The 13,438-nt window shown below is 45.7% G+C and overlaps 2 protein-coding genes across 8 annotated transcripts in view; one reads left to right on the top strand and one right to left on the bottom strand.

Moving 5' to 3' along the window:
- Positions 1-695: 695 nt before the first annotated feature.
- Vlet (COMM domain containing 10 protein valette) lies at positions 696-2,201 on the bottom strand. Its single transcript, XM_020952698.2, has 2 exons — positions 1,683-2,201; positions 696-1,623 (listed from the first exon to the last, which is right to left on the bottom strand). Exons 1-2 carry the CDS (start codon positions 1,712-1,714, stop codon positions 906-908), a joined length of 750 nt encoding a protein of 249 aa, XP_020808357.2. The 5' UTR covers positions 1,715-2,201; the 3' UTR covers positions 696-905.
- bif (protein phosphatase 1-binding protein bifocal) overlaps positions 1,960-13,438 on the top strand; it is a 16,037-nt gene continuing 4,558 nt past the window's right edge. For 4 of the 7 annotated variants that reach the window (XR_015272578.1, XR_015272576.1, XR_015272575.1 and 1 more), the window contains exons 1-5: positions 3,623-3,684; positions 4,049-4,334; positions 4,762-7,346; positions 10,514-10,690; positions 12,240-12,585. Coding sequence is in view for 2 of the 7 variants with exons in the window: in XM_086836817.1 (XP_086692943.1) it covers positions 3,664-3,684; positions 4,049-4,334; positions 4,762-7,346; positions 10,514-10,690; positions 12,240-12,585 (3,415 nt within the window). In the remaining 5 variants the exon portion in view is untranslated. Of the gene's footprint in view, positions 2,297-3,622; positions 3,685-4,048; positions 4,335-4,761; positions 7,347-10,513; positions 10,691-12,239; positions 12,586-13,438 lie in introns of those variants that run through there. The other 3 variants (XR_015272579.1, XR_015272577.1, XM_020952675.2) reach the window with 1 other exon arrangement.

Raw genomic sequence — 13,438 nt, 5'->3', positions numbered from 1 at the left:
GAGGCGATAATCATTTACACACAAAATCCAATATGAGAACAATGAAACCGAATCCCACGCAAACCGTAAAGACTAACTAACTAAAACCAACAACCGATAGTTAAGGGCTAATTAATAGAGCCGGTGCCAAAGCGACAAACACCCAAACACACGCGACAAACCACTATAGCAATAATAATCATAAAACAATAACAAAATAAGTCCAAATTAATTTGTATAAACCTGTGTAATTTTATGTCCAGAACTTAGTTGAAGTGATTAACCGAAGTGCAATAGAATCGTTTTGCTTCTATAGATTAGTGAATATATAAACAACGAAGCCACATTATTTCAATTCATCCTAGACCCAAAACCCTGCCACACAATAGTAATTTATAAATAAATAATTAAATCAATAAATACATATATATGCAAAGGACGAGGATCGCAACTAGAAAGTCTGTGTAATGCATACAAAATAAACGAAAACGAAAACATACTATACATACGACTCCATCATTATACAACACGTACTAAGACGAATTACATATGCATATACAATATAGACATATATTAAAAATATATATATCATTGTAATAATTTGTAATGTTTATCAGTAGAATTAAATACGGTTCGAGGTGGGGCAGCAGACGAGTGAAACGCATAAGCAGAAGATCCCATTAAAGTGTACTGTAAAGTGTGCGAAAACCAGTGTGTTTCCATTTAACATCATTATTATTTATTTTTATTTAAGAGTTCAAGAACTGATTTAAATTGGAAGCTACAAACGGTTGCCTTACTCGCCTCCGAACTCTCCTTTTTTAACTAGGTTTTGGCTACGATTGGATTTTGTATTGCATACATATTTGCACAGGGTGGACGACTAACACTAAACACTAAATTGGCACAGGGAATGGTCAACGTCCTCACTGAGCGGGGGCTGAAGTAGAAGCTGCAGACGCAGCCGGAGTCGGAGCCTTCATTGCCAGCATGGCGTCCAGCTCGCTTTGAATGTTTTCGAACTGATTGTATAGATCCTGCAGCTCCGGATGCGTCATCTCGATGCTAATGTCCTCGCCGGCGCCCGTCTTCATCTGAAGAACGGCCAGCGGTGTCTTTGTCCGTTGCTGGCAGTGCGAGGAAACCTCGACATTGAGCTTCCATGCCACGTCCTCGATCACATTCGATTCGTACCGCTTGCTGGCCAAATTGTTCATGATCGGGGTGGTCTCACGGACCCACAGCCGCAGAATAGCATCGATCTTGGCCTCGTCCTCTAGCTGCAGCTTGTCGCGCAGTTCACGCTGCAACAGACTGGGTTTAATGATGAACGTGGAGATTCGGCGCAGGATGTACGAAAAGGTTTTGATAAGCAGAAGGAAGTCTGCCCGTGGCACGCCCACCAATCGCTCTAGTTCCTCTAGCGTGTACTCCGGCTCACTACTGCTGGTGGGGTTCTCCTCTCCGGCACAGCTGCTGTCCGCCCGCTCCGTAGTTGTCACACTGGTGCCCACCGTACTGCCGGCGCTAGTGGACGCGGAAGCCCCGGAGCCGCTTGGACTCATCTGACGGTGTGTGTACCACAGGACTGTGGTGAAGGTGTCGAACGGTAACGCATTTATAATCTTGATGCCCTCCCGGGCCCTAAACGGTTAATTAATGGTTAAATTATAGGCGTTCTTTGTGATTAAATAAAGGCTTACCTTTCAGTGATCTTTATCCAATTAATGCTCATTGGGAGAGGGTCGGCTTTTTTGTATTTACCAGTGGGTTTGATAACACACTCCCAATATAAGTTTGTGGGTTTATTTATCTGTTAATTAATTAGTTTATAGAAATAGTAAACAAAAGCAAGTTTGTGCAGCAGTAACAATAACAAAAAACCTATCGGAGTGACAGCTGTTGATGGAGCTGCCATCTGGCTTTACAATCGGTGCTGCCATCTTTTTAGTGGGATTTAACAGAAGCTCAGCCATTTTTAGTTCAATATGAAGCACGCCAGGTGGCAACACTGGACTGAAACGCGGCTTAAGTTTTTCCGCTGATTCGACGGCAAAAGATGCACTTTTGAGGCGTAGTGTTTGCACCCACGCCCCCCGAGTGTTCGAGGTTCCGAGTTTGAGTGCAGCAGTGGCCGGAGTGGCATTCGGATAAGCCAGGAAAAGTGCGCGGAACGAGGCGATCGGAGCGGAGTGAGAAATTCGGCCAGCGCGTCCAACTGTAAAGCGGTAAAGAATCGTTGAGCCTCACCACCGGGCGGAAAAGCGGAGGGGAAAACTGAAAACGAAACCACCAACGCCAGCAGCATTTCTGCCAAGTAAGAATTGTAATCGTGAAGAAACATAGATTTTATATTGACTCCCAATTCTGGTCAATTAACAAAAACAGTTAGAAGCTGCCCCAACTAACGGGACCGTTAGTTCAAGTGTATATGTGTTTTCGTGCGTGTGTGTTTGGCTCGTGTTCGTTCCTGTGTAAATAAACAAAACCCGGCTCTTTTATCTCCTCCTCTTTCTGTCGCTCTTTTGCGAGTTTTTCCAAATCAAAGGTATTTTCGAGTTTGTATTTTCGCCAAGCCTGTGTATGTGTGTGTGTTGGTGTGGGTGTCAGGTGTACTGGAGCGAGTGTGTGTGTACGTGTACAAAGTTCTGGCAGCTTTCCGTAAAAATCGATAGCGCGTCGTCGGTTGTTTATTTTATGCTTCGTCTGCAATTTCCAGCCCCTTTATCGCGCGCACTCCCTCCCTCACTCACTCACTCGCTCACACCCTCTTGCCAGGGCAATGCATACACACACACACGCATACAAACACATAGATAGAGCGGGTGATATGGGAAATTAAAAATAATAATAATTTTTTTATCGCGGCATGCAAAGCGCAGCAAAGCCAAAGAAACAAAACGATTCCACCAGCTGTAAATACAACAAATAAAAGTAATCTCGCCATGCAATCAATTCAGCGAAACAATAAGACAAGCCGTTTTCCTCGCTTTATCGCATTTTCCGCTCATTACGACGGCAGTTTAGCATATTTATGCTGGAAAAATATTGGGGTTTCTTTGCTGCTTATGTTACCCTTTTCTTTTTGGTATTTTATTTTCTTTTTTTTATATACGTTTTACGTTTTGCAATTCGCGTTTTATGTTCTGCGTTCTGTTCGGTGCTATGGTGCTGTCTCGGTCCGTAAAAACAGCAGTTAATCCAATTAAGAAAAATAAAACTCTAAAAGAAAAGGGTCACAACGAATTGCCGATCTCCTAGCGATTTCCCAAATGGAAATTTCAGAATTTAGCAGCATTAAATTGCCTTTAAGGCTGTATTTGTAAGACCAACAAACTATATGTAGTCCTTTAGTTTGTTTCCTTTTACATTTTTCATTTTATATACTTTGTAATTGATTTGAAGCCTGTATCTTTTTCTTGTAAACCCTGTGTATATCTTGCTGCGTCTGTTTAATCAGTATCAGTTCCAACTAAAGATGAATTGGAGTCCCAGATGCAGAACCTTTTAAATTCACTTTTGAGAATCCATGTTGCTTGGGGCTATATTTCCCTTGAATTCTATATTAACAAAGGTGCCACGATACCATATAAGCTCTGTGATATTATCAACTAGCAGTCAGTGCAGTAGTGCCTTGTTTTGGAACAGTGTTGCTTTCGCTTGTAATATTCGTACGGAATTATCATGGATCAGGAGCAGAATCAGGTTATTCCTAGGATATTTTAAAACTTATAAATCTTTTAATTTCTCCTGATAAATTACTATATTTCGAATATTCGAATTTCAATCGAAGCTCCACTCAGCCACTCAGTGGCTTTAACCGAGCAGCTCTCGCCATGGTTCGCAGCCCTTTTGGGTCGGCCGGCGATGCCCGCAACTTTGCAGCGTAGAGGAGAGCTTGGCCGCGGCACCTGCTATTGCCAGCCGCAGCTCATAGTCAGAGTCAGTTTGTCAGTCGGCCAGAATTGGTCTCGGGGTCAAGATGTGGTGGAGCTGCTCCTGGAGAGCAGCATAGACGGCCTGGATAGCAGATACAATTGCTTTAATGCCAAAATAATGCCTCTTGCAGAGCCAAAACCAGACGGAGATAATGGAGTCACAGAAGCGGCCTTCATTGCATTTACTCACGGATGCGACAGCAGCAGGAGTTCCGGGATCTGGAGGAGCTGAGATGTCGCCTACTTCCGGGTTCCTGCCGGACATGCCGCAGTGGAAGAAGGACCTCATCCAGCGTCGAAAGACCAATGTTGCGCGCACCCAGGCGGCGGCCATTGCATCGCCTGTCGACGGCAGTTGTGGGGCTTTGGCTGGGGAGTTAAGCGCTGGCACCGCTCCAAATCCAAATGCAATTGCAGGTGAGCTGTCATTATTTTAAATTAAAATGTGACAAGTTTTCGTTTTTCGTTCGCATTGTTTCGATTTGAAATTATTTAAATTTATGCGCGCACTGCTATCGCTTATCGATATGGAAACGTTGCCAGATTAACAATCTTACTATCGATTACTTACCAAGCGATATTCATTTTGCTACATCGACATATAATTGATAATATTTAGTGTAGAATACAATAATTATAAGTTAATTTGTATATTTAATTTTTTTGTATGCAATTTACAACTTTCTTGTTGGTAGAGCGTCTTATCGATAGGTGCCTATCGGCATGGCAGCATTGCCAGATTAGTGAGGTGAAAACTTGCATTGATCATGGCACTGCCTTCTGAATTAAGAAACTGAGATTTAAATTGTTATTTTTCTACCCCGCCTCTCTTCACCCAATGCAGACTCCCTGGAACTGGCGGCAGTCGGTGGCACCACTAGTCAGAAGAGAACCATTACGACGTCGACGGCAGCAGAGGAAAAGTCTGAAAAGTACTCCACTGGAGTTCATCAAACGCAAGGAAAAGACTCTGTTGCTGCACCGCTCGCACCCGAGGCGGCAGCAGCAATAGCACCCATACCAAAGCAGCGATCGAGTTTACTACTCAACACAACTTCCATAAGAAGCCAAGAGGAGGAGCGGGAGGGAGAGATTCTAAATTTGGATCTCAGAGAGCGTGAGAGGGAGAGCCAGAGCGAGCCGGCTGCAACCGTGGTGAGTTCGTCGCGAGGTGAAGTTGAAACTGGCACAGCAGCAGCGACAACTGGAGCATTAACAAATACACCGTCGTCAGCAAATCACAATCCGAACCAAAATCATTTGTTAACGAAATGCAAACCGGGCCAGAGCGTTGCTGAGGGCGAGCCTTTAGCCAGCAGCAGCAAGACCAAGACCATTTCCATTTCGGACAAGCTCCAGAGCAACAAATTCATCCAGCAGCAACAGCAGCAGCAACAACAACAACAACAGCAGCAGCAGCAGCAACTGTCCCCCAGCAAGGTAACGGTAAACGCGACAATGGTCGCCATGCAAGAGATGAAGAAGACCACAAAACAAAATGGCCAACACCACCGACACATAGGGGGCAAGATGGCGGCACCTGGCGAGGATTCGGAGGAGCACCAGGCGACAACACTGCCAGAGACGCTGGAGGACCTGAGCTACGGCCCCGGTATCGTGTCCAAGCTGCGCTGCCGCTACCTCAGTTTGGCCCTGCGTGAGTCCCGTCAGCAGAGCAGCAAGCAGCGGCTGCAGCGCTCCACCAGCCTCAACACGCTGCTGGATCGAGAGGACGACGAGGGCGAGGCGGAGAACGACGTGGAGGCGACGGCGGCAGGAGCTGCCACCCAAGTGCGTGCCAAATCCACACCGCCACCCATTCTGGGAACGAAGCCCCAGACTAACAAACCGTTGCCCCAGCGTCCGGTGAGCCTGGGTGCGAATGGAACAGTTGGTAGCGGTGCCAGTGTCATTGCCGGCAACGCCGCTGGCCCCAAGTCGGAGGAGGTGCAGTCCAACGGCGGATCAGGCAATCGTTCACGACATTTCAAGCGAGGCAACGAGGTGATGAAGCGAGCCCGCTCCGTGGAGGCGCTGCTGTGTGAGAAGTCGCCCTGGAACAGTCAGCGGATCAGCGTTGCTGCACCAGCTCCTGTGGCCTCCTCCAAGGTTGCGGCCACATCCCCTGCCACCGCCACCGCCGCTTCGCCCACCTGCGTCACCATCGAGGACAAGATCCACAATGCCCGCGAGCGGCTGCACAGCGGCACGGATACGGCGCCGCCCAAGCGCCTGGCCTCCATAATCGATGACACTGAGCGTCCGCCGCCCGATCTTGTCAAGCAAACCCTGAAGATGTTCGAGGCAAGTGCCAATAGAAGGCCGCGGACCGCCCATCGCTCCAACGGAGTGGGCGGTGTGGCCAGCAAGGTGGCCAGCTACAAGTCGATCAACAATAAGTCGTCGGCGCCGGCGCCCAGTCTTGGCTTTGCTTCCTCCACGCCACTGCGTCCAACCCACGCCCATCCGGACATCATACCCCGCCAGGTAGCAGGTGCCCAGGATTCGCCCATGTCCACCCTCAGCATAATGATGCGACGCATGGATCTGGTGGATCCTGAGACGCCCGACAAAAAGGAGGCCACACCGCTGAGCGAGGCGCCGAGCGAGACTGAGCGAACCGAAGGCGACGAGGGCGATGGAGAAGCCACCGCCGATACCGATGCCGATCACGATCGCATCGACGATGACGACAATCGAGACCACAACAACGACGACGATGGCGACAGCAGCGACAACAATGAGCAACGCGATAAAATGGGCGCGGCGGCAAGCGATAAGCCTAAGCCCCCAGCGGAAACAACAACACCAACGGCAGCAACGACGGCGGCGGTAGCGGGAGGCGCCCAGCACCGATCATTTGCAAGTGCCTCGACGGAGAACGCGCATGTGGCCAGCGGTGGCGGGAGTGCAAGTGGAGTGCAAGTGCGCAAACTAAACAGTAGCGAATCCCAGCCAACGGTGACTACCAAGCAGATCGGGGTGATCCGGCCACTTTTCAATAGCCAGTCGGGTGGAGCCGGGAGCACCAGTAGCAGCAATAGCAGCACACCACTGACAAGTCGCGAAATTGAGAAGAACCGCATCAATGAGATGAAGAAGTCCACGGCAACGGAAGCCGGCGCGGGCGCGGGCACAGTAGCTGGCGCTGGAGCTGGATCCTCGCCCACCACTAGTCTCGACACCGTGATAAACACCAAGGAGGCGCCAGAGGAGACGGATGCCACGAATGCGTCGCCCCTGTGGGCTCTGCGTAAGCTGAGGAGCAGCCAAAGTCAAAGGCATGGCGGAGGAGGAGCTGCGGCCAGCTCTAGCCATACCACGGAGAACACCTCAATGGTGTTTAACTTCTCCAAGAGCACCAAGGAGGTGCCCGACTACATCGAAAGCGACGTTGTGATCTTCAGGCCCAAGCGGGAGCTGCCAAAGGTGAGTTAAGATCGGGATTGCTGTAGATTCCTTTGCAAAAGAGAACTCTGATGAGGCAGTAGTGGTGGTGGTAATGGTGGTGGTGGCGTCTAATCGGCGCGGCGGCCGCCCTTGCGGATTATTCATGCTTAACAATTGCTTCATGAATTATTATTTTCCTGATAATAATTCGGTTTCTTCCGTCCGCGTCCGTCCCCAATATCTTTGTTGTTTTGGCTCATTTTCCGTTTCTTTCTCGCAGCTCTCGTACTCGGTTTATTTGTCATTTGTTTTTTTAGTTTTTCTTTTTTAATGTTTTTTTTTTTATTATTATTATTATTTTCTTTTTTGTGTCATACGGCAGCCATGCCATATATAAACAAATAAGAAACAAAGCGCACACACAGCGGGTGCGAGCGAGGTAGGAACAGCGATCATGCGCATTTCGAAAGTTCAACAAGAACGATGGGGGAATGGGAGAAGGAGAGAACGAAGGTGGAGAAGAGAGTGGGTTAGGATAGAAAGATAGAGTGATAGAGAGAGGCAGAAGGAGAGGGAGAGCGATGGCTACAACAGAAGCAAAGAAGCAGACAAAGCGCAGCTTGGATACTCTTTCTTTATTCCTTTCTTTATGGGAAATCAATTCTACACGACTTCCCCTTTTCCTTTCTTTTCCTCTGTTAGTCATACGAGGAAGTTCCTTTAGCTTTAAAAAACAATCACTTGTGATTATGACTGAGTAATTTATGGGTTTTCAGTTGACTCACTATTAATATTGGATCACTAAATCGATGATCATGCTACTCTGCAAATCTAATGCTTTCGATCAGTGATTATTGATAGCTACTATTAAAAGACTTTCTAGAGATAATCACTTTTGGTAAAGAAGAGATATCAAACAAGGTTTTCATGTTGTTATAACTTGAATATTTATTTACTTAATAGATTTAGTTTACTTTTATTTCCCCCAAAAAACTTACCAGCATTGCCTAAATTTTATAGAGTACAAAGTGTTTAGCCTCGAGGTAGTTGCATTCCTGTAATTAGAAATACCCCAATCATAGTCTTTAAAAGCGTTCTCGTCTATGATCAGTAACCAATTATTAGTTGGCAGCAGCTGCAGCGGGCAGAATCATAGTGTTGATCAATGAGTATGGCCAGGAGATTACACTGCACAGCCAAAAGGCGGCGGTTAATTAGCATTACGCAGAGCAGATCGACGATCGACGGAGAACGGCGTTCAATTAGAGATGTGGTTCGATCATCGAGATGCTATGTATGGGAAGATAGATGGAGACTGGAGACTGTAGAATGAGGCAGGAGGCAGGAGGTAGGAGGTAGAGGAGGCTTGCATCACAGTCCCACAGCTGGTAATAGTTCGCAGTGATCTTCTGCCCGGCGTCAATTAAAATTCGCCTTGAATAAGCGCTCCGATCGATTGCCCCGATACGGGGACGTGTGCGACATATGGAGATGCCTCTCCCCTTGCAAATCGTATACATATATACATGCCTTGTGTATATAGAAATATCTGCATATTATTTCCCAAAGTCTGCTTTGTTCCCATCCCAACCCAACCAGATGCAAGCTGCATCTTTAGTCTTCGTTCTTCTGTCCCTTCTTCTGTTGCTTCTTCTAGTTGGGGCCTTCGGTGCAGTTTCTCGGGAGAAGATCGAGGAAGAGTGAGGGAAACCAGTTTTGAAGCATGCATGTGGACACGAGAAGATATTTCTGCGCTTCCTGCTCAGTCCCGGGTATATGTATACATATATGAGATATTATGTGTCGTCTGTGGGGAACTTGGTTCTTCTTTGGGGAGCAACCAACAGCAGTGGCGACTCCTCAACTCTTTTGGAAAGATGCCGGGTCGATATGGGCTTGAAGCAGGGTTCAGCTCCTCACAGCTGTTAATTTCCTTTCATTCAGTGCTGCAAATAGAGCTTTTTTTGAAACAGGAATTTATATATATTTAATATTATAAAAGCAAGAATTATACCCATTTACCAGAGGGAAAACATGCTGTTTAAGGGTTTCAGTTCAGGGGTATCATTAGCATACTTTTAAAGCTAGTAAATTGATTTAAACTATGATAGATATACAACATTTCAAAAGAGTTTTCACACAGCTCTCTCTCTCTCTCTGTACCTTAGTTTTAGTTTCTTAGTTTTGGCTTTCAGCTTTCGGCCTTAGCTGAGTTTTCCCTGCAACAAACCCGTTTTGCTTGCTACCTTGCTCGTGCTTCCATGCCATTCTCTTGCCTCTCTTTGTGAACTCAATTTTGTCAATTCTTAACAACAAAAAACACAAGAAAAAACAACTCACTTCTACTTACTGTGTTTGCTTTTGCCCATGTTTTTTGTTGTTTAATTTTTGCCTTTGCCGTTGCCGTTGCCGATGTTGCCGTTGCTTTTGATTCGGCTGCCTTGTCTTTTTTCATTTTTATCTCGCTCTGAACTTTATTATCTGCGGTATGTATGTACATACATATATCTGACATATATGGCATATGGCATATGGGGGTCGATTCGATTTGTGCCCCAGAAAAAATGGGTTAACAGGAAGGGAAGGAAGAGTGGGAACCTGGACAAGGGATTTTGAAGCAACAGCAGCAACAGCGCCTGACTCACCGAGTCACAGAGATGACCCATTGCCCGCTGTGGCGCTGATTAAGAATGAGTCGTGGTGTGATTCCATGAATTTCACTTTTTGAACGCATTTCGTATCACGTTTCGTGACCCGAAAATGCCACAAATCTCTGAAAGAGTGGAAAAAAGGGGTTAATTCCCAGGTTTCCTGACGGATTTACAGAACAACAGCAACAGCAACAAGTAAATATTGGTACATAAAACGGGTTATAAACAAGACACAAGAAACACACTAGCGACAAGAAGACAACAGGCTTCTGTTTCAGCTTCTACCTCTGTTGGTAGTTAAGCTTAAATAAATGCCACTTACTTGGCGATACCATCTCCGGGCTCTATACATATATGCTTAACAAGCTTAAACCCCAGAACAAAAGAAATATTTAAACTCTGCTCTAAGGAATTCCATGCTGATTTCCCCTAAAATTTGCCACAAATTGAGATATTATTGGTTTGATTTTCCATTGAGACCATCAGCAATCCATAGACTCTTACTTTTAATTGAATAACTTATACTAAAACTTCTCCCATCTCTCCCCCTTTTAGCCAAATGAGCCGGGCTTCGTGCTGCTGGGTGATCTATCCGTGGAGACGTCGACGGATATGGACTTTGACGAGTACTCCCTGTGCCGGCCGCCATCGCCATGCGATGTGGAGTTCGAGAATGCCAATATTGTGATTGACGGCAAGTCCAGCATACGCCAGAAACCCAAAGAGTCAACGGTATGTATGGGACAAGAGGATCTCTCAAAGGGGAAATCCCTCTTTTTAGAGAACTAGGAAGGCTTGCAGAAGAAGCCTCAGGTATCAGAGGATATAGAAATGCTGAATCCATCGATTCGTACTAATTTAGTGAGTCAGTTGTATAGTTATTTTGTTTCTTTTGCCACCGAAACGTCGAAAGATAGCATTGGTTCTTTTTTTCAATTCTATTTGGCCAGGATAAGATAAGATTAGTTGTATGTACATACAAACATACATATAGAACGTTCCCAAGAGGGAAGCGTATTCGAATTCCGGCACAATGCTCTGACCACTCAATGGGAACCCAAATGGGAATCAATGGCAGCGATAAGGGAATAGGCACGGGACGGCAAAGCCTAGGGTATACAGACTGTGTTACGACGGTATTTATGCTGGCCTTTATATAATTCGACATTTATCGACAGTGTCGCCTGTCGCAGGGACTATTAATCAAACTGCATTAGGTTTTCTTTGGACTCTGTCCATTACATGTATTATATATTCCTTGCTGCGGATTCGGGTGCGGGTGCATTCCATCAATGTGACTGATATGAGGGGATACCTGATACCTCTTGTCTTGCAGCAGCAACCAGAGCGGCTTTTATTATTTCAACCATTTCCAAATCAATTCAATCGAATCGTATTGCGTCGACGGTCTGTTTGGGGTTTGTTTCGCCCGATAACGATTGTGGGGGGGAGTTGACTCACTGATATCGCTCGCATCGATAAGGCATCGCAACGATGAGTAACTCCCGCCGACTCCCGACAGAACATAACAATTTATTCGCAATTACCCCAATGTCACGGATAATCGAGACCTTCGAAACGACACATAAAGTCAACTGATGCTCGTAAAACACCAAATACATAATTCATGGAAACAAACATTGGACATTTGATGTATTTTCAAAAGACAAAAGTGGCTTTAACGCTTTCGTTTAACCTTGAAATTGATTATTTTATGTTTTTTGCAAGACCGCTAAATGTAAATATTGAATAGGGTTTATGTAAATTGAGCTAGATTCGGTTAACCGGATTATAAACAAACATAAGAAATGCTTGTATTGTGTGATTGAGGTTCAGGTTCCAATATCCAAATAATTATCGCTGAAAATGCAATGGCGCGATATTAGAAATATATATGTGTATATAGTAGCTGTTATCACAATGTCAGCAAGTGTAGGAAATTACTTTAGTTTGGAGCTGTGAGTGGGGAAAGTAACTGAATGTAGTAAATAGCATATAAGACTAGCTAGTATTCGACACAAATCTAGTCTAAATAAGGAGAAAACTAAACAGAATAGTGGGTTAGCCATAAAAGTCCATAAATAGTTGCTGATTTCGATTTCCTGTTGTTGCAATAAAGTTTGTTTTGGGGGTGAAATAATAATAAGCAAACTCAGGTCTCCGAGGCAGAAGGCAGGGATATTTAAGGTCCATATATGTATGTATATAGTTTGTAATTTTAGAACCAAACAAACTGATCAGATTCCCATTTTCTCTTTCTGGCCTCTTTCCCACACAACAGTTCCGCGTGCAGTTCAACGACACGCTAACGTCGACGTTTGAATATCCCTCCGAGGCATCGATGACCATCGACGATCCACCGTATGCCGATCCGTTCGGTCATGTGAGCAACCATCACAAGATGCTCATTGCGGAGCAGATGTTGCAGCAGCAGCTGGACCTCGAGCAGATACGACAGCTGGACCAGCAGCATCACCCGCACCAGCAGCAGCAGCAACACCATCATGTGACTGTGGACGAGATCATCGAGTTGCCCACATCGACGGCGGTGCCTGGACACGGACATGGACACAGGGCGGGGGCCACGGCGCCGGGGGGCGGAACGATGCTGGGGAATTTACCGTTGGGTAAGTAAGATCGGTTCCATAGAGGCCCAGAAACTTAGAATCAAAATCAGAATCCATCCAAGTGTGTGGCATGCAGCGAATGGAATGGAATGGCTTTTAGTCTCTCTATCTCTATCTCTATCTATATTATATTATATATCTATATATATGTCTCTCTGTCTCTGTCACTACTCTGTCTGTGCCTGTCTCTATCTGTCCAACCCGATTGCCTGCCTATCTATCTGTCTTTGTCTCTGCCACCGTCTCAGTGTCCACTTTGCCTGGTCCTTAATCTTGATTTACCATTCACCATTTACCAGCTGTGCTCTTAAGTTCTGTTTACCATCATTAAACCCCACTCATCCATCACTCATCGCGACGCTCTCTCCTGACGAGATCCTCTTTTTGTTATTTTTTTGTTGAATTTAACACTTTTGTTTGCCTTTTGTTTTTGGGGTCTCAAAATAAGCACCTCAGATCAGCTCAAATTAGAGGTTCCAGAGGAATAACACCTGTAGCAAATAGGGAAAGATATAGGAAACGAAGTTAACCATGACATTGTTCAGTTACCTGAACAAGAAACTTATCCAGAGAGATGATCCCATGATAAACACTCACTAAATATCGAACTTGAGGGGGTTGTGAGAGGGGAAAACGCTACAAACTGAGGAACCAAGTAACCTGAGTAACTTGGTTTAGGCAAAAGCATTGCGTCCCCATCCCACTTTCTTCCCCTTAAATCCGGAGATCCTAGTGGACTCTGTTTAGCTCAAATATTCCAAAGAATCCAAATCCGTATCCGAACTTAGAGATTGTTTATATAGTTTAACGAACAAGGTCTCTGCAATTTACAGATGCCGCGGCTAGGGCCACA

The sequence above is a fragment of the Drosophila serrata genome, unplaced genomic scaffold (genome assembly GCF_035046125.1).
Source record: "Drosophila serrata isolate PLE 108 unplaced genomic scaffold, ASM3504612v1 contig_293, whole genome shotgun sequence".
Classification (NCBI taxonomy): Eukaryota; Metazoa; Arthropoda; class Insecta; order Diptera; family Drosophilidae; genus Drosophila; species Drosophila serrata.
The sequence above is the reverse complement of the archived record's forward strand: the minus strand, read 5'-3'. Positions and strand labels throughout refer to the sequence as shown.

What these genes read in the sequence shown, in the direction of transcription:
- Vlet (XM_020952698.2), bottom strand. Translation starts at nt 1,714, where the DNA reads ATGAGCATTAATTGGATAAAGATCACTGAAAG. An exon ending in TGGATAAAGATCACTGAAAG is followed by an intron (nt 1,624 to 1,682) that starts GTAAGCCTTTAT and finishes TTAACCGTTTAG; the next exon opens with GGCCCGGGAGGGCATCAAGA.